Genomic DNA, 20000 nt, shown 5'->3' with positions numbered 1-20000 from the left:
TCTCCTCCTCCTCTTCTTCCTCTTCCTCGTTTCCTCCTCCTCTTCTTCTTCTTCCTCCTGTTCTTCCTCCTCCTCGTTTCCTCCTCCTCTTCGTCTTCTTCCTCCTGTTCTTCCTCCTCCTCCTCCTCCTCCTCTTCTTCCTGCTGCTCCTCCTGTTCCTCTTCCTCCTCCTCCTCTTCTTCTTCTTCTTCCTGCTGCTCCTCCTCCTCCTGCTGTTCCTCCTCCTCCTCTCTTTGGTGTGTCTGAGCTGAACCTGCAGCTCTTTTGTTTTATCTTTTATTTTTAATCAAACAGGATTAAATTTGTTTCTTTGTGGCTTTTATACCAGAAATATTTTTTGCTTTGATGTCTGTGACTGTTCATCTCATCGCTCCACCAAAAGCTTCTTAATGTGGACGTTATATATTTATTTATTTATTAAATTATAAAGGAAAAAGATATTTAAGGTGTTAAAGACGAACAAAACAAAGTCTTCTGCTATGATGAAGGCCCGCCCCTCGCTGCCTCCGATTGGCTCGTTCAGGCGTATAATATCAGGATAATGATTAGCCGTGTTACTATTGAAGTAAACGTAGTTCATGTAGATGTCATTAAAGAGAACTGACTATTACATTATTATTATTGGATGTTGCTGCTTTTAAAGTCACAGTGAAACAACAAGTTCTTATAATTAATACGTACAAACCTGCAGATTAATTACATTTAAATTACGGCAAGAATAAATAAATGTGAGATGTTGAAACGAGATCTCTTTACATTTAGTAATATTCTGCTTTTTGGCACCAACATATTCAAAGATGAATAATAAATACTACGTTTATTAAAGAGATGATGTCATTGTGACTTTAAGCAGCGCGGTGGTTCTGGTGGAGCTCTGACTGTAGCTGCTTCTCTGCTGTCTGTCTGCCTCTCCCTACCTGTCTCTCTCTCTGCTGTCTCTCTCTCTGCCGGGTCTCTGACATCCATCCGTCCGTCTCCCTCCTATCTCTCTGTCCATCCAGGCTGGATTGATGTAACCTGGGATGCCGGCGGCTCTAACTCTTACCGTATGGGCGCCGAAGGGAAGTTTGACCTCAAGCTTGCTCCAGGGTACGACCCTGAGTCGGCTGCCACAGCGCCGTCACCCAAACCTGTCTCATCCACTGTTTCAGGCCCCGCCTCCTCCACGGTGGGACCCTCCGCGACGCCGGCGGCCAGCGGCGGCACCGCAACCACCACCTCCTCCTCGTCCTCCTCCACGTCGTCCTCCTCGCAGCAGCAGTCGTGGAGCAGCCTGGTGAAAAATAACTGTCCCGACAAGGGCGGGGCGGCGGCGCTCGGCGGGGCCGGCTCCTCCAGCAGGAAGGGCAGCAGCAGCTCCGTCTGCAGCGTCGCCTCCTCCTCCGACATCAGCCTGAGCTCGTCCGCGGGGCTGCCGGGCGCCGGCGGCCTGCGTCTGGAGAGGCGGGCCGAGGGGCTGCTCCTGGACCAGGGCCACGGGGTCGGCTCTGACGGACACCAGCAAGAGCCCATCGTCGTGCTGTCAGTGGAGGGCGGGTCCGGCTCGGCGTCCAGCACCGGCACGCTGACCGCAGACGCGCCCGCCCCGGGCGACGAAGCCAGGAACAAGGACTCGTCTGCCGACCCGGCGACGGCCATCTCCATGGGGCTGGTGAGCGTGAGCTCCCCCGACGTCAGCTCGGTGTCCGAGTTGTCCGGCAAGGACGCGCCTTCCCAGAGGCCCCTGTGTTCGCCGGCTAACGCCCGGCTGTCCGTCAGCTCCCTGCTGGCCGCCGGTGCTCCCATGAGCTCCAGCGCCAGCGTGCCCAACCTGTCGTCCCGGGAGGCCAGCCTCATGGAGTCCTTCGTCCGCCGCGCTCCTAACATGTCACGCACCAACGCCACCAACAACATGAACCTGAGCCGCAGCAGCAGCGACAACAACACCAACACACTGGGCCGCAACGTCATGAGTACCGCCAGTGAGTACCACACTGTTACCGCACTTACTGCATAGTAACTGCACTGTTACTGTAATGTAACTGTAACTGCACTTACTGCATAGTAACTGCACTGTTACTGTAATGTTACTGTAACTGCACTAACTGTTACTGTAACTGCATTAACTGTTACTGTAACTGCACTAACTGTTACTGTAACTGCATTAACTGTTACTGTAACTGCACTTACTGCATAGTAACTGCACTGTTACTGTAATGTTACTGTAACTGCACTAACTGTTACTGTAACTGCATTAACTGTTACTGTAACTGCATTAACTGTTACTGTAACTGCACTAACTGTTACTGTAACTGCATTAACTGTTACTGTAACTGCACTAACTGTTACTGTAACTGCACTTACTGCATAGTAACTGCACTAACTGTTACTGTAACTGCATTAACTGTTACTGTAACTGCATTAACTGTTACTGTAACTGCACTAACTGTTACTGTAACTGCACTAACTGCATAGTAACTGCACTAACTGTTACTGTAACTGCACTAACTGTTACTGTAACTGCACTAACTGTTACTGTAACTGCACTAACTGTTACTGTAACTGCATTAACTGTAACGTTACTGTAACTAACTGCACTGTAACTGCACTGTAACTGCACTAACTATAACGTAACGTAACTGTAACTGCACTGTAACTGCACTGTAACTGCACTAACTATAACGTAACGTAACTGTAACTGCACTGTAACGTAACGGTAACTGCCAGTGAGTAATGCACTAATACTGATATACTAAAACCCGCTGGAGACATCTCAACATAACGTTGTTTTGTTTACACATAACCTTAACGCATTGGTGGCCAACCTGGGGGTCCCGACACCCACTCGGCCTCGCAAAATCTTCACAGCAGGGTCATCATATCAGCTGTTCTGTGCTGTTATTGTTGTGCACTGTCAGGTTCCTGTGATCCTTTAAAAAAGGACCACTGCTCTAATGGAACAGATCTCTTCAGCCAATCAGCAGCCGTTTCTGGTCAGCTGACCTTAACGAGCCTCACCTGACTAACCGCCCTTTTGTGTGTGTGTGTGTGTGTGTGTGTGTGTGTGTGTGTGTTGCAGCTTCTCCTCTCATGGGCGCTCAGAGCTTTCCTAACCTCACCACCTCGGGCACCACCTCCACCGTTACCATGTCAACCTCCATAGTAACCAGCAGCAATAACGTTGCCACGGCCACCACCGGTCTGTCGGTGGGCCAGTTGCTAAGCAACACGCTGACCACCAGCCTGACGTCCACGTCCAGCGAGAGCGACACGGGACAGGAGGCGGAGTTCTCCCTCTACGGTAATATATATATATATATATATACATACATATATATATATATATATATATATATATGTATACACGTGTGTGTGTGTGTGTGTATATGTATATATTTACATAAGGCACTCAAAGGAGGGGGGTAATATTCTGAGAAAAACAAGTTTCAAATGGTTTGTTGTTGTTGATCCGTTTGGTTCCTTGTTGTTTCTATTAACCTTCCGACATTCAGATGAATATAATAACGCGTCTCCCTTCCTGTCAGACTTCCTGGACAGCTGCCGCGCCAACACGCTATTGGCCGAGCTGGACGACGAGGAGGACCTCCCCGAGCCCGACGACGACGACGACGAGAACGAAGACGACAATCAGGAGGACCAGGAGTACGAGGAGGTCCTGGTAATACGCCCCTTTTGTATTTGATCTCGCCTGGAGACCGCCATGCAGCGGGCGCCGTGATTAAGTGTGTGTGTGTGTGTGTGTGTGTGTGTGTGTGTGTGTGTGTGTGTCAGGAGGAGGAGGAGTACGAGACCAAAGGAGGTCGCAGGAGAACGTGGGACGACGACTTTGTCCTCAAGAGACAGTTCTCTGCTCTGGTCCCGGCTTTCGACCCCAGACCAGGAAGAACCAACGTCCAGCAGACCACCGACCTGGAGATCCCCCAGCCAGGTACCCCCCCCACACACACACACACACACACACAGCATATCCTAAAATACCTCTCGGTAACCATCCCATTACATTATGATCTTTTTCACACATTTTGCGAATATGTTTCTGAAATATTCCACTTTTTTTTTTTAACCTATATTTTCACAAAATGTTTCACATATTTTAAAACCGTTTTTAGTATTATTTCTCCCTAAAGTTTTACATGTTTTATACATATTACTTGAATGTTTATTTCCTCCCAAATACGTTTCTGTTGTGAATTCAGTTATTTATTATTGCGTAATATTGTATTTATGTTTATAAACATGCAGTCATGAGCGGTTCTTCCTCTTCTCACAGGAACTCCTCGGTCGGAGGTCCAGGAGGAGGTGGAGTGTGCTCCGTCTCCTCACCTGTCGCTCACCCTGAAGGTACGTCACGTGACCAGAGGTCAGCTGGGCACGAGTAGTTTGTGGGCGTAGACGTTCACCGGCTCCTCCTGTGGTGTTTCAGGTGGCGGGTCTGGGGACGACCCGGGAGGTGGAGCTTCCTTTGTCCCACTACAAGTCCACCATCTTCTACTACGTCCAGCGGCTGCTGCAGCTCTCCTGCAGCGGGGCCGTGAAGACGGACAAGCTGCGCCGCATCTGGGAGCCCACCTACACGTAAGGGTGGAGGAGTGATGGAGGGTGGAGGAGTGATGGAGGGTGGAGGAGTGATGGAGGAGTGGTGGAGGAGTGATGGAGGGTGGAGGAGTGATGGAGGGTGGAGGAGTGATGGAGGGAGGAGGAGTGATGGAGGAGTGATGGAGGAGTGGTGGAGGAGTGATGGAGGGTGGAGGAGTGATGGAGGGTGGAGGAGTGATGGAGGGTGGAGGAGTGATGGAGGAGTGGTGGAGGAGTGATGGAGGGTGGAGGAGTGATGGAGGGTGGAGGAGTGATGGAGGGAGGAGGAGTGATGGAGGAGTGATGGAGGAGTGATGGAGGGTGGAGGAGTGATGGCCTCTCAGACGTGTGTGTGTGTGTGTGTGTGTGTGTGTGTGTGTGTGTGTGTGTGTGTGTGTGTGTGTGTGTGTGTGTGTGTGTGTGTGTGTGTGTGTGTGTGTGTGTGTGTGTGTGTGTGTGTGTGTGTGTGTGTGTGTGTGTGTGTGTGTGTGTGTGTGTGTGTGTGTGTGTGTGTGTGTGTGTGTGTGTGTGTGTGTGTGTGTGTGTGTGTGTGTGTGTGTGTGTGTGTGTGTGTGTGTGTGTGTGTGTGTGTGTGTGTGTGTGTGTGTGTGTGTGTGTGTGTGTGTGTGTGTGTGTGTGTGTGTGTGTGTAGGATCATGTACAGAGAGCTGAAGGACTCCGACAAAGAGAAGGAGAGCGGGAAGATGGTGAGCTTTAAACTAAATGACGTAAATTATTATTAGGGCCACAGAGACCAAACTGTTTAATAAAAGTTTTCTCAGATTAATTTGAAGAAACCTACCTGACCTCTGACCCCGTCCAGGACTTGTGCGAACACAGCATCAGTATATCGGGGGGTCGCTCCGGTGGTCTGAGCCCCGGCTCGGTCTCGGCCAATCAGAGCAGCGAGATCCTGTGCGTTGCCCGGGAGATGGCGCAGGCGAAGGCGGGCTGCAGCCAGAACGCATGCGGAGTCGAAGACGTCCTGCAGCTGCTGCGCATCCTGTACATCATCGGGGGGGGACGGGTCCAACGCACGCACACTGCAGGAGGGTACGCGCACACACACACACTGCAGGAGGGTACGCGCACACACACACACTGCAGGAGGGTACGCACACACACACACTGCAGGAGGGTACGCACACACACACACTGCAGGAGGGTACGCACACACACACGCTGCAGGAGGGTACACACACACACGCTGCAGGAGGGTACGCGCACACACCTTAGGAGGGTACGCACACACACACTGCAGGAGGGTACGCACACACACACACACACTGCAGGAGGGTACGCACACACACCTTAGGAGGGTACGCACACACACACTGCAGGAGGGTACGCACACACACACACACACTGCAGGAGGGTACACACACACACACACTGCAGGAGGGTACGCACACACACACACTGCAGGAGGGTACGCACACACACCTTAGGAGGGTACGCACACACACACTGCAGGAGGGTACGCACACACACGCTGCAGGAGGGTACGCACACACACACGCTGCAGGAGGGTACGCACACACACACACACTGCAGGAGGGTACGCACACACACGCTGCAGGAGGGTACGCACACACACACGCTGCAGGAGGGTACGCACACACACACACACTGCAGGAGGGTACGCACACACACACGCTGCAGGAGGGTACGCACACACACACACACACACTGCAGGAGGGTACGCACACACACTGCAGGAGGGTACGCACACACACACGCTGCAGGAGGGTACGCACACACACACACTGCAGGAGGGTACACACACACACACTGCAGGAGGGTACACGTGCACGCACACTGCAGGAGGGTACACACGCACACACACACTTTAGGAGGGTACACACACACACACACTTTAGGAGGGTACACACACACACACACTCAAGGTTGTAAAGACTGTTTGATGGATTTGTTCTCATGTGCAAACAATAAGCATGATTATTGTTGTTGGTCCTCAGACTTTGACGAGCTGCAGTTCAACGCGTCTCCAGAGGAGTTCACCAGTAAGAAGATCACCACCAAGATTCTGCAGCAGATCGAGGTGAAAGAAATGATCACTTTATTGATCCAGTGCCTTGCTCAAGGGCACTTCAACATGAGCGATGGGGAGAGCGGGGATCGAACCGGCTACCCGGTGGTTAGGGGCGACCCCGGGTTGTTGTTGTTGTTGTGTAACAGGATGTTGATGTGTCCTCGTTCCCAGGAGCCTCTGGCTCTGGCCAGTGGAGCTCTGCCCGACTGGTGTGAGCAGCTCACCTCCAAGTGTCCTTTCCTCATCCCCTTCGAGACCCGGCAGCTCTACTTCACCTGCACGGCGTTCGGAGCGTCCAGGTGAGTCTGAAGGTGGAGAGAAGAATGAGGACATACATTATATACTTATATTTATTTGTAGATTTTTATTTATGTATTTATTTAATTATATGTGTATGTATATATATTTTATTTATATGTAAATATTTAGAGATGTACTTTTTATATATATATTTTTGAAATATATATATATATATTTTATTATATTAAATTTAAATTTCTACTAGTGTATATGCAACTCCCCTCTGAGCCGTCCCTAAATGACCTCTGACCCCGGCGTGTTCTGCAGGGCCATCGTGTGGCTCCAGAACCGGCGGGAGGCCACCATGGAGCGCTCCCGGCCGTCCACCACGGTGCGGAGGGACGACCCCGGAGAGTTCAGGGTGGGCCGGCTCAAACACGAGAGGGTCAAGGTGCCCCGAGGAGACGCCATGATGGAGTGGGCGGAGTCTGTCATGCAGCTGCATGCCGACAGGAAGTCCGTACTGGAGGTGAGAGAGAGAGAGAGAGAGAGAGGGAGAGGGAGAGGGAGAGGGAGAGAGAGAGAGGGAGAGGGAGAGGGAGAGGGAGAGGGAACCAGGTCTCACGTGTGTTCTGTGTGCAGGTGGAGTTCCAGGGTGAGGAGGGAACCGGTCTGGGTCCGACCCTGGAGTTCTACGCTCTGGTGGCTGCAGAGTTCCAGAGGACGTCCCTGGGGGTCTGGCTGTGCGACGACGACTTCCCCGACGACGAGTCCCGACAGGTGGGCCCCGGAGACGCCGCGCGAGGGTCCGCTTGCCACCGAGAACCGGATCTCATTAGAACCCGTTGTTGTGTTTCAGGTGGATCTGGGCGGCGGCCTGAAGCCCCCCGGGTTCTACGTGCAGCGCTCCTGCGGCCTGTTCCCCGCGCCGTTCCCCCAGGACAGCGAGGAGCTGGAGCGGATCACCAAGCTCTTCCACTTCCTGGGCGTCTTTCTGGCCAAGTGCATCCAGGACAACCGGCTGGTGGACCTGCCGGTCTCCCAGCCCTTCTTCAAGCTGCTCTGCATGGGGGACATCAAGTCCAACATGAGCAAGCTGCTGTACCAGAGCCGGGGCTCGCCGCCGGGCCATGGCGCCGACCGGCCTCACCCGCCCTTCCTGCTGCTGTCCGAGCTGCAGTCGGAGGCGTCCACCGAGGAGACCCGGGACAGCCAGGAGACCTACTCCGTGGGCAGCTTCGATGAGGACTCCAAGTCCGAGTTCATCATGGACCCCCCGAAACCCAAACCGCCCGCCTGGTACCACGGCATCCTCACCGGGGACGACTTCCAGCTCGTCAACCCACACAGGTGAGACGCACGGGGGCGGGGGGGTCATTATTTAATGTATGTAATAAAGGGTTTATAACACTCTACCCCCCCCCCTCCCCCCTGCAGGGCGCGCTTCCTGAAGGAGGTGAAGGAGCTGGCGGTGAAGAGGAGGCAGATCTTGTCCAGTAAGAGTTTATGTGAAGATGAGAAGAACACCAGACTTCAAGACCTGATGCTAAGGAACCCTCTGGGATCTGGACCGCCCCTCAGCATCGAGGACCTCGGGTAAGACCACGTCCCCCTGGTCTGGTCTAGTTTTAAAGTGGTCTGAACTCGTCTAGTTTAATCTGGTCTGGTCCAGTCCACTAAGGTCTGTCTTGTGGTCCTCAGGTTGAACTTCCAGTTCTGTCCGTCCTCGAAGGTTCACGGTTTCTCGGCTGTGGATCTGAAACCAAACGGAGACGACGAGGTAAAACCACCGTGAACGTCTGGACCCGGTTCCAGGACTCCGATGGGTCCACATCAGAGTTCTGCTGTAGGTTCTTGGGGTTCCATCATGAACCTGGTTTCTGTGCAGATGGTGACGATGGAGAACGCCGAGGAGTACGTGGAGCTGATGTTTGACTTCTGTATGCACACGGGGATCCAGAAGCAGATGGAGGCCTTCAGAGGTACACAACATACACTACACACACACTTATATACACACCACAGCGTTGAGACGCTCTGGCTGCTGCTCTCGTAGCGCTGGAGACGGTCACCAAGAGACGGTCACCAAGAGACTGTCACCAAGAGACAGTCACCAAGAGACCCAGAGACGGTCACCAAGAGACCCAGAGACGGTCACCAAGAGACGGTCACCCAGAGACGGTCACCCAGAGACTGTCACCAAGAGACGGTCACCAAGTGACCCAGAGACGGTCACCAAGAGACCCAGAGACGGTCACCAAGAGACGGTCACCAAGTGACCCAGAGACGGTCACCAAGAGACGGTCACCCAGAGACCAAGAGACGGTCACCCAGAGACTGTCACCAAGAGACGGTCACCAAGAGACCCAGAGACGGTCACCAAGAGACCCAGAGACGGTCACCAAGAGACGGTCACCCAGAGACCAAGAGACGGTCACCAAGAGACGGTCACCAAGAGACCCAGAGACGGTCACCAAGAGACCCAGAGACGGTCACCAAGAGACGGTCACCCAGAGACCAAGAGACGGTCACCCAGAGACCAAGAGACGGTCACCCAGAGACTGTCACCAAGAGACGGTCACCAAGAGACGGTCACCCAGAGACTGTCACCCAGAGACTGTCACCCAGAGACGGTCACCCAGAGACGGTCACCCAGAGACGGTCACCCAGAGACGGTCACCCAGAGACGGTCACCCAGAGACGGTCACCCAGAGACGGTCACCAAGAGACGGTCACCAAGAGACCAAGAGACGGTCACCAAGAGACGGTCACCCAGAGACCAAGAGACGGTCACCAAGAGACCAAGAGACGGTCACCCAGAGACCAAGAGACGGTGACCCAGAGACTGTTACCAAGAGACGGTCACCCAGAGACGGTGACCCAGAGACGGTCACCCAGAGACCAAGAGACGGTGACCCAGAGACCAAGAGACGGTGACCCAGAGACTGTTACCAAGAGACGGTCACTCAGAGACGGTCACCCAGAGACGGTCACCCAGAGACGGTGACCCAGAGACGGTGACCCAGAGACTGTTACCAAGAGACGGTCACTCAGAGACGGTCACCCAGAGACCAAGAGACGGTCACCCAGAGACCAAGAGACGGTCACCAAGAGACGGTCACCCAGAGACCAAGAGACGGTCACCCAGAGACCAAGAGACGGTCACCCAGAGACCAAGAGACGGTCACCAAGAGACCAAGAGACGGTCACCCAGAGACCAAGAGACGGTCACCAAGAGATCAAGAGACGGTCACCCAGAGACCAAGAGACGGTCACCAAGAGACCAAGAGACGGTCACCAAGAGACCAAGAGACGGTCACCCAGAGACCAAGAGACGGTCACCAAGAGACCAAGAGACGGTCACCAAGAGACCAAGAGACGGTCACCCAGAGACCAAGAGACGGTCACCAAGAGATCAAGAGACGGTCACCCAGAGACCAAGAGACGGTCACCAAGAGACCAAGAGACGGTCACCCAGAGACTGTCACCAAGAGACGGTCACCCAGAGACTGTCACCCGGAGACTGTCACCCGGAGACTGTCACCCGGAGACTGTCACCCGGAGACTGTCACCCGGAGACTGTCACCCGGAGACTGTCACCCAGAGACTGTCACCCAGAGACTGTCACCCAGAGACTGTCACAGACGGTCACCAAGAGACCAAGAGACGGTCACCAAGAGACGGTCACCAAGAGACCAAGAGACGGTCACCAAGAGACGGTCACCCAGAGACCAAGAGACGGTCACCCAGAGACCAAGAGACGGTCACCAAGAGACCAAGAGACGGTCACCCAGAGACCAAGAGACGGTCACCAAGAGACGGTCACCAAGAGACGGTCACCCAGAGACCAAGAGACGGTCACCAAGAGACCCAGAGACGGTCACCAAGAGACGGTCACCCAGAGACGGTCACCCAGAGACTGTCACCAAGAGACGGTCACCAAGTGACCCAGAGACGGTCACCAAGAGACCCAGAGACGGTCACCAAGAGACGGTCACCAAGTGACCCAGAGACGGTCACCAAGAGACGGTCACCCAGAGACCAAGAGACGGTCACCCAGAGACTGTCACCAAGAGACGGTCACCAAGAGACCCAGAGACGGTCACCAAGAGACCCAGAGACGGTCACCAAGAGACGGTCACCCAGAGACCAAGAGACGGTCACCAAGAGACGGTCACCAAGAGACCCAGAGACGGTCACCAAGAGACCCAGAGACGGTCACCAAGAGACGGTCACCCAGAGACCAAGAGACGGTCACCCAGAGACCAAGAGACTGACACCCAGAGACTGTCACCAAGAGACGGTCACCAAGAGACGGTCACCCAGAGACTGTCACCCAGAGACTGTCACCCAGAGACGGTCACCCAGAGACGGTCACCCAGAGACGGTCACCCAGAGACGGTCACCCAGAGACGGTCACCCAGAGACGGTCACCCAGAGACGGTCACCAAGAGACGGTCACCAAGAGACCAAGAGACGGTCACCAAGAGACGGTCACCCAGAGACCAAGAGACGGTCACCAAGAGACCAAGAGACGGTCACCCAGAGACCAAGAGACGGTGACCCAGAGACTGTTACCAAGAGACGGTCACCCAGAGACGGTGACCCAGAGACGGTCACCCAGAGACCAAGAGACGGTGACCCAGAGACCAAGAGACGGTGACCCAGAGACTGTTACCAAGAGACGGTCACTCAGAGACGGTCACCCAGAGACGGTCACCCAGAGACGGTGACCCAGAGACGGTGACCCAGAGACTGTTACCAAGAGACGGTCACTCAGAGACGGTCACCCAGAGACGGTCACCCAGAGACGGTGACCCAGAGACGGTGACCCAGAGACGGTGACCCAGAGACGGTGACCAAGAGACGGTCACTCAGAGACGGTGACCCAGAGACGGTGACCCAGAGACGGTGACCCAGAGACGGTGACCCAGAGACGGTCACCCAGAGTCGGTCACCCAGAGTCGGTCACCCAGAGTCGGTCACCCAGAGTCGGTCACCCAGAGTCGGTCACCCAGAGTCGGTCACCCAGAGTCGGTGACCCAGAGACCAAGAGACGGTCACCCAGAGACCAAGAGACGGTCACCCAGAGACCAAGAGACGGTCACCAAGAGACCAAGAGACGGTCACCAAGAGACCAAGAGACGGTCACCCAGAGACCAAGAGACGGTCACCAAGAGACCAAGAGACGGTCACCAAGAGACGGTCACCCAGAGACCAAGAGACGGTCACCCAGAGACCAAGAGACGGTGACCCAGAGACTGTTACCAAGAGACGGTCACCCAGAGACGGTGACCCAGAGACGGTCACTCAGAGACGGTGACCCAGAGACGGTCACCCAGAGACGGTGACCCAGAGACTGTTACCAAGAGACGGTCACCCAGAGACGGTCACCCAGAGACGGTGACCCAGAGACGGTCACCAAGAGACGGTCACCAAGAGACGGTGACCCAGAGTCTGTCACCCAGAGTCTGTCACCCAGAGTCTGTCACCCAGAGACGGTCACCCAGAGACCAAGAGACGGTCACCCAGAGACCAAGAGACGGTCACCAAGAGACGGTCACCAAGAGACCAAGAGACGGTCACCCAGAGACCAAGAGACGGTCACCCAGAGACCAAGAGACGGTCACCCAGAGACCAAGAGACGGTCACCAAGAGACGGTCACCAAGAGACCAAGAAACGGTCACCCAGAGACCAAGAGACGGTCACCCAGAGACCAAGAGACGGTCACCAAGAGACCAAGAGACGGTCACCCAGAGACCAAGAGACGGTCACCAAGAGATCAAGAGACGGTCACCCAGAGACCAAGAGACGGTCACCAAGAGACCAAGAGACGGTCACCAAGAGACCAAGAGACGGTCACCAAGAGACCAAGAGACGGTCACCAAGAGACCAAGAGACGGTCACCCAGAGACCAAGAGACGGTCACCAAGAGACGGTCACCAAGAGACCAAGAGACGGTCACCCAGAGACCAAGAGACGGTCACCAAGAGATCAAGAGACGGTCACCCAGAGACCAAGAGACGGTCACCAAGAGACCAAGAGACGGTCACCCAGAGACTGTCACCCAGAGACTGTCACCCAGAGACTGTCACCCAGAGACTGTCACCCGGAGACTGTCACCCAGAGACTGTCACCCAGAGACTGTCACCCAGAGACGGTCACCCAGAGACGGTCACCCAGAGACGGTCACCCAGAGACGGTCACCCAGAGACCAAGAGACGGTCACCCAGAGACCAAGAGACGGTCACCAAGAGACCAAGAGACGGTCACCAAGAGACGGTCACCCAGAGACCAAGAGACGGTCACCCAGAGACCAAGAGACGGTCACCAAGAGACCAAGAGACGGTCACCAAGAGACCAAGAGACGGTCACCCAGAGACCAAGAGACGGTCACCAAGAGACGGTCACCAAGAGACGGTCACCAAGAGACGGTGACCCAGAGACTGTTACCAAGAGACGGTCACCCAGAGACGGTGACCCAGAGACGGTCACTCAGAGACGGTGACCCAGAGACGGTCACCCAGAGACGGTGACCCAGAGACTGTTACCAAGAGACGGTGACCCAGAGTCTGTCACCCAGAGTCTGTCACCCAGAGACGGTGACCCAGAGACCAAGAGACGGTGACCCAGAGACCAAGAGACGGTCACCCAGAGACCAAGAGACGGTCACCCAGAGACCAAGAGACGGTCACCAAGAGACGGTCACCCAGAGACCAAGAGACGGTCACCCAGAGACCAAGAGACGGTCACCCAGAGACCAAGAGACGGTCACCAAGAGACCAAGAGACGGTCACCCAGAGACCAAGAGACGGTCACCAAGAGATCAAGAGACGGTCACCCAGAGACCAAGAGACGGTCACCAAGAGACCAAGAGACGGTCACCAAGAGACCAAGAGACGGTCACCCAGAGACCAAGAGACGGTCACCAAGAGACCAAGAGACGGTCACCCAGAGACCAAGAGACGGTCACCCAGAGACCAAGAGACGGTCACCAAGAGATCAAGAGACGGTCACCCAGAGACCAAGAGACGGTCACCAAGAGACCAAGAGACGGTCACCCAGAGACTGTCACCAAGAGACGGTCACCCAGAGACTGTCACCCGGAGACTGTCACCCGGAGACTGTCACCCGGAGACTGTCACCCGGAGACTGTCACCCGGAGACTGTCACCCGGAGACTGTCACCCAGAGACTGTCACCCAGAGACTGTCACCCAGAGACTGTCACAGACGGTCACCAAGAGACCAAGAGACGGTCACCAAGAGACGGTCACCAAGAGACCAAGAGACGGTCACCAAGAGACGGTCACCCAGAGACCAAGAGACGGTCACCCAGAGACCAAGAGACGGTCACCAAGAGACCAAGAGACGGTCACCCAGAGACCAAGAGACGGTCACCAAGAGACGGTCACCAAGAGACGGTCACCCAGAGACCAAGAGACGGTCACCCAGAGACCAAGAGACTGTCTCCCGGAGACTGTCACCCGGAGACTGTCACCCGGAGACTGTCACCCGGAGACTGTCACCCGGAGACTGTCACCCGGAGACTGTCACCCAGAGACTGTCACCCAGAGACTGTCACCCAGAGACTGTCACAGACGGTCACCCAGAGACGGTCACCCAGAGACCAAGAGACGGTCACCAAGAGACGGTCACCAAGAGACGGTCACCCAGAGACCAAGAGACGGTCACCCAGAGACCAAGAGACGGTCACCCAGAGACCAAGAGACGGTGACCCAGAGACTGTTACCAAGAGACGGTCACCCAGAGACGGTGACCCAGAGACGGTCACTCAGAGACGGTGACCCAGAGACGGTGACCCAGAGACGGTCACCCAGAGACTGTTACCAAGAGACGGTCACTCAGAGACGGTCACCCAGAGACGGTGACCCAGAGACTGTTACCAAGAGACGGTGACCCAGAGACGGTCACCAAGAGACGGTGACCCAGAGTCTGTCACCCAGAGTCGGTCACCCAGAGTCGGTCACCCAGAGTCGGTGACCCAGAGACGGTGACCCAGAGACCCAGAGACGGTGACCCAGAGACCAAGAGACGGTCACCAAGAGACCAAGAGACGGTCACCCAGAGACCAAGAGACGGTCACCCAGAGACCAAGAGACGGTCACCAAGAGACCAAGAGACGGTCACCCAGAGATCAAGAGACGGTCACCCAGAGACCAAGAGACGGTCACCAAGAGACCAAGAGACGGTCACCCAGAGACCAAGAGACGGTCACCAAGAGACGGTCACCGGGGGATGTTATTTCTTCCGTGGTGGATGGAGGAAGTTATAACTGTTTCCACGGAGATAAGCCACGCCCCTCTAAGGCGGTAATGTGATTGGCTGAAAATGATATGTTGGATTCTCATAACACACATGAGGAGTGATACACAAACAAATAGAAGAATCCACATAGAGATGCAGAAATGTATTTGAGTAATTTATTTGTGAATCATTTTGAGCGCATTTGTGAATCTTTGTTTGTGAGTCTGTGTGCGTTTGCAATTATTGAGACTGATCTGACCCCATGAACACACTCCTGTCTCCTTGTCTCCTCAGAGGGGTTTAACCGAGTCTTCCCGATGGAGAAGTTGAGTTCTTTCAGCCACAAAGAGGTCCAGATGATCCTCTGTGGCAACCAATCACCGTCCTGGACTGCTGATGACATCATCAACTACACAGAGCCAAAGCTGGGTTTCACCAGAGACAGGTGAGTCGGGTTCCCCTTAGACAGGTGAGTCGGGTTCCCCTTAGACAGGTGAGTCGGGTTTCCCTTAGACAGGTGAGTCGGGTTTCCCTTAGACAGGTGAGTCGGGTTTCCCTTAGACAGGTGAGTCGGGTTCCCCTTAGTAAGGCGAGTCGGGTTCCCCTTAGACAGGCGAGTCGGTTCCCCTTAGTAAGGCGAGTCGGATTCCCCTTAGACAGGTGAGTCGGGTTTCCCTTAGACAGGTGAGTCGGGTTTCCCTTAGACAGGTGAGTCGGGTTCCCCTTAGTAAGGCGAGTCGGGTTTCCCTTAGACAGGTGAGTCGGGTTCCCCTTAGACAGGTGAGTCGGGTTCCCCTTAGACAGGTGAGTCGGGTTCCCCTTAGACAGGTGAGTCGGGTTTCCCTTAGACAGGTGAGTCGGGTTCCCCTTAGTAAGGCGAGTCGGGTTCCCCTTAGACAGGCGAGTCGGGTTCCCCTTAGACAGGCGAGTCGGTTCCCCTTAGTAAGGCGAGTCGGGTTCCCCTTAGACAGGTGAGTCGGGTTCCCCTTAGACAGGTGAGTCGGGTTCCCCTTAGACAGGCGAGTCGGTTCCCCTTAGTAAGGCGAGTCGGGTTCCCCTTAGACAGGCGAGTCGGGTTCCCCTTAGACAGGCGAGTCGGTTCCCCTTAGTAAGGCGAGTCGGGTTCCCCTTAGACAGGTGAGTCGGGTTCCCCTTAGACAGGTGAGTCGGGTTCCCCTTAGACAGGCGAGTCGGGTTCCCCTTAGACAGGCGAGTCGGTTTCCCCTTAGTAAGGCGAGTCGGGTTCCCCTTAGACAGGTGAGTCGGGTTCCCCTTAGACAGGTGAGTCGGGTTCCCCTTAGACAGGTGAGTCGGGTTCCCCTTAGACAGGTGAGTCGGGTTTCCCTTAGACAGGTGAGTCGGGTTCCCCTTAGTAAGTTGAGTCCGGTTCCCCTTAGACAGGTGAGTCGGGTTCCCCTTAGACAGGCGAGTCGGTTCCCCTTAGTAAGGCGAGTCGGGTTCCCCTTAGACAGGTGAGTCCGGTTCCCCTTAGACAGGTGAGTCCGGGTCCCCCTTAGTAAGGTGAGTCCGGTTCCCCTTAGTAAGTTGAGTCCGGTTCCCCTTAGACAGGTGAGTCCGGGTCCCCCTTAGTAAGGTGAGTCCGGTTCCCCTTAGTAAGTTGAGTCCGGTTCCCCTTAGTAAGTTGAGTCCGGTTCCCCTTAGACAGGCGAGTCCGGTTCCCCTTAGTAAATTGAGTCCGGTTCCCCTTAGTAAGTTGAGTCCGGTTCCCCTTAGACAGGCAAGTCCGGTTCACCTTAGTAAGTTGAGTCCGGTTCCCCTTAGTAAGTTGAGTCCGGTTCCCCTTAGACAGGCGAGTCCGGGTCCCCCTTAGTAAGTTGAGTCCGGTTCCCCTTAGACAGGCGAGTCCGGGTCCCCCTCAGGCAGGCAGTCCTCCTCCAGTTCACCGGCTGAGTGACCCCTGACCTTTGACCCCCAGCCCCGGCTTCATGCGGTTTGTGCGGGTCCTGTGTGGGATGTCGTCTGACGAGAGGAAGGCGTTCCTCCAGTTCACCACCGGCTGCTCCACGCTGCCCCCCGGAGGCCTCGCCAACCTGCACCCCCGCCTCACCATCGTCAGGAAGGTGAGCTGCTCTCCGATTGGCTCCCACGTGTCTGCGCCTCATTGGACGACCCTTGCGTTTGACCCTCTGACCTCTGATTGGCTGCAGGTGGACGCCACAGACTGCAGCTACCCGTCGGTGAACACCTGCGTCCACTACCTGAAGCTCCCCGAGTACTCCTCCGAGGACATCATGAGGGAGCGCCTGCTGGCCGCCACCATGGAGAAAGGCTTCCACCTCAACTGACCTCTGACCTCACTGAGCATGCTCCTCAAGGTCGCCGCGGCGACCGGCGAATCGGACGAGGACGAGGAGGAGGATCTCCATTTGAAAGAAAAAGCTCACATCCTTAACATCCCTCGCCTCCTTTCCTTGTGTCCTTGTCTCCTTCATCCTCACCCACCTGAGCTGGTGTGTGTGTGTGTGTGTGTGTGTGGGTGTGTGTGTGGACCCTCCTCCTCCTCAGTTAGTGCCTGGTTTGACTCGTAGCTTGTGTTCGGCTCCTCCTCCTCGTTGTTTTTACGTTCATGCTTTTTGTTTTCTTTGGGTTGTTTGGCTGCAGGTCAAAGGTCAGAGGTCATGTGGTGAATGAAGACATGGACACTGTTGTGTTTGAGGCACATGAAAGAGAAGCGCTCTCCCTCTTGTATTTTCTTTGTATATTATTATAAACATTTATTTAACTCAAGTTGCAGTTTGAGGTAAAACAGATATTTTCAAATGTGTAAGCTCCAAAAAAAGAATCATTAAAATGTTTGCAAAGTATGAAGTTAAGACGCGTTTTGTGTTTATTATGAAAGTTATTGATGGTAAACAACCGTATTTATTTATTATTCAATTAAATAAATGAAATGAGTTATTAGTAAACAACAGTATTTATTATTCATTTAAATAAATGTATTCAAATACAAAAATATATTTCTACAACGACGACCCTTTGATCTGTGACATCACTTCCTGTCGAGGCTCAGCCGTCGGCCATCTTGTCGAGGGCGGTGAGCGGCGCCAGGACGCGGCTCTTGTTGGTCTCGACCACGAGTCCGTTCTGGATCATCTCGTCCAGGAGGATGTGGACCCGGTCCACGTTGAACATGATCTGAGGACCACGAGTCAAAGGAACCACCGGCAAACACCGTGGAACGGACAGGAAGTCACGCTCAACGGACAGGAAGTCACGCTCAACGGACAGGAAGTCACGCTCAACGGACAGGAAGTCACGCTCAACGGACAGGAAGTCACGCTCAACGGACAGGAAGTCACGCTCAACGGACAGGAAGTTACGCTCAATGGACAGGAAGTCACAATCACCAGACCGGAAGTCACAATCACCAGACCGGAAGTCGCGATCACCGGACAGGAAGTCACGATCACCAGACCGGAAGTCGCGATCACCGGACAGGAAGTCACGCTCAACGGACAGGAAGTCGCGCTCAACGGACAGGAAGTCGCGCTCACGGAGAGCTGTGATTGGTCAGATTAAAGGATACGTCCAGTTCACTCTGTTGGAGACAAACAAAAAAAAATAAACGGGTATTTCTGTAAGACACCCCTACAAAAATAAAAGACCCTCCCACCTAAACAATGGTCTTCCTCTCGGTCCTCTAAATTCTCTTTGTGGATTTCCTTGTCGTTACAGATCAATTTTTAAATAAATGATTGTCCCTTAATAATCAATAAAGATCAACGAAGAACTCACCACGCGGCTGAAGTACTGATCCAGAACCTCCACGAAGTTATGGAGCAGCTCGAAGACGGAGAGTTCGTTCTGGAACAGAAGAACTTCTTGTGGTACTCGTAGTACCTCACAGAAGAACTTCTTGTGGTACTCGTAGTACCTCACAGAAGAACTTCTTGTGATACTCGTAGTACCTCACAGAAGAACTTCTTGTGGTACTCGTAGTACCTCACAGAAGAACTTCTTGTGATACTCGTAGTACCTCACAGAAGAACTTCTTGTGGTACTCGTAGTACCTCACAGTAGAACTTGTGTAGTACTTGTACTGCGTCATAATGTAAATGAGGTCATGTGACGTCTCACCTCGTTGTCCGTGACGCCGACCACGATGTACAGAGCGGCGTACTGGCGGTAAACCAGTTTAAAATCTTTGTACTCCACGAAGGAGCACTGGGAACCACAGAGAGACAGGACCAGTTACAGAAGCACCATGAGGACCAGTTACAGGAGCACCATGAGGACCAGTTACAGGAGCACCATGAGGACCAGTTACAGAAGCACCATGAGGACCAGTTACAGGAGCACCATGAGGACCAGTTACAGGAGCACCATGAGGACCAGTTACAGGAGCACCATGAGGACCAGTTACAGGAGCACCATGAGGACCAGTTACAGGAGCACCATGAGGACCAGTTACAGGAGCACCATGAGGACCAGTTACAGGAGGACCAGTTGCAGACAGACGGGTACCTGGTCTTTCTTGCGGCTCAGGCAGCAGCGGACCACGTCGGCCTCCAGCTGCGTTCTCCTGCTGAGCTCCACGGGCTGGTAGAACCTGGACAGTCTGGTCTGACCCTGCCGGTTCACCATGAGCATGAACTTTATCATCCTGGGGGAAGACTATATATATATATAAAAGAAAAATATATATTAAAATATGTATATTATTAAAATACATATAAATATAGTGTGTATATATATACTATTAATATATATATATAAATATAGTATATACTAATATTTGAATATATATATATATATATATATATATATACACTATGTGTGTATATATATACACATATACACTATGTGTGTGTATGTGTATATATATATATATATATATATATATA

General features: G+C 53.8%; 2 protein-coding genes across 2 annotated transcripts in view; one reads left to right on the top strand and one right to left on the bottom strand.

Moving 5' to 3' along the window:
• The window catches only part of hectd1 (HECT domain containing 1), a 45057-nt gene extending 27088 nt beyond the window's left edge, over positions 1-17969 (top strand). Inside the window, 20 exon segments of the mRNA XM_034525245.1 lie at positions 1002-1961; positions 3059-3280; positions 3525-3658; positions 3772-3928; positions 4271-4341; positions 4424-4575; positions 5228-5282; positions 5399-5602; positions 6376-6403; positions 6555-6637; positions 6800-6927; positions 7196-7397; positions 7511-7648; positions 7728-8218; positions 8306-8464; positions 8570-8648; positions 8757-8850; positions 15430-15580; positions 17072-17216; positions 17304-17969. Of these exon segments, the coding sequence (XP_034381136.1) occupies positions 1002-1961; positions 3059-3280; positions 3525-3658; positions 3772-3928; positions 4271-4341; positions 4424-4575; positions 5228-5282; positions 5399-5602; positions 6376-6403; positions 6555-6637; positions 6800-6927; positions 7196-7397; positions 7511-7648; positions 7728-8218; positions 8306-8464; positions 8570-8648; positions 8757-8850; positions 15430-15580; positions 17072-17216; positions 17304-17441 (3791 nt within the window). The 3' untranslated portion in view covers positions 17442-17969.
• A 77-nt stretch (positions 17970-18046) lies between these two features.
• On the bottom strand, positions 18047-19811 carry ap4s1 (adaptor related protein complex 4 subunit sigma 1). Its single transcript, XM_034525244.1, has 5 exons — positions 19621-19811; positions 19234-19320; positions 18892-18960; positions 18683-18694; positions 18047-18291 (listed from the first exon to the last, which is right to left on the bottom strand). The coding sequence occupies exons 1-5, from the start codon at positions 19756-19758 to the stop codon at positions 18163-18165; spliced, it is 435 nt and encodes a 144-aa protein (XP_034381135.1). The 5' UTR covers positions 19759-19811; the 3' UTR covers positions 18047-18162.
• Between the last annotated feature and the right edge of the window lie 189 nt (positions 19812-20000).

The sequence above is a fragment of the Cyclopterus lumpus genome, chromosome 22 (genome assembly GCF_009769545.1).
Source record: "Cyclopterus lumpus isolate fCycLum1 chromosome 22, fCycLum1.pri, whole genome shotgun sequence".
Lineage (NCBI taxonomy): Eukaryota > Metazoa > Chordata > Actinopteri > Perciformes > Cyclopteridae > Cyclopterus > Cyclopterus lumpus.
Note: the sequence above shows the minus strand (reverse complement) of the source record. Positions and strands in the feature narration are given on the sequence as shown.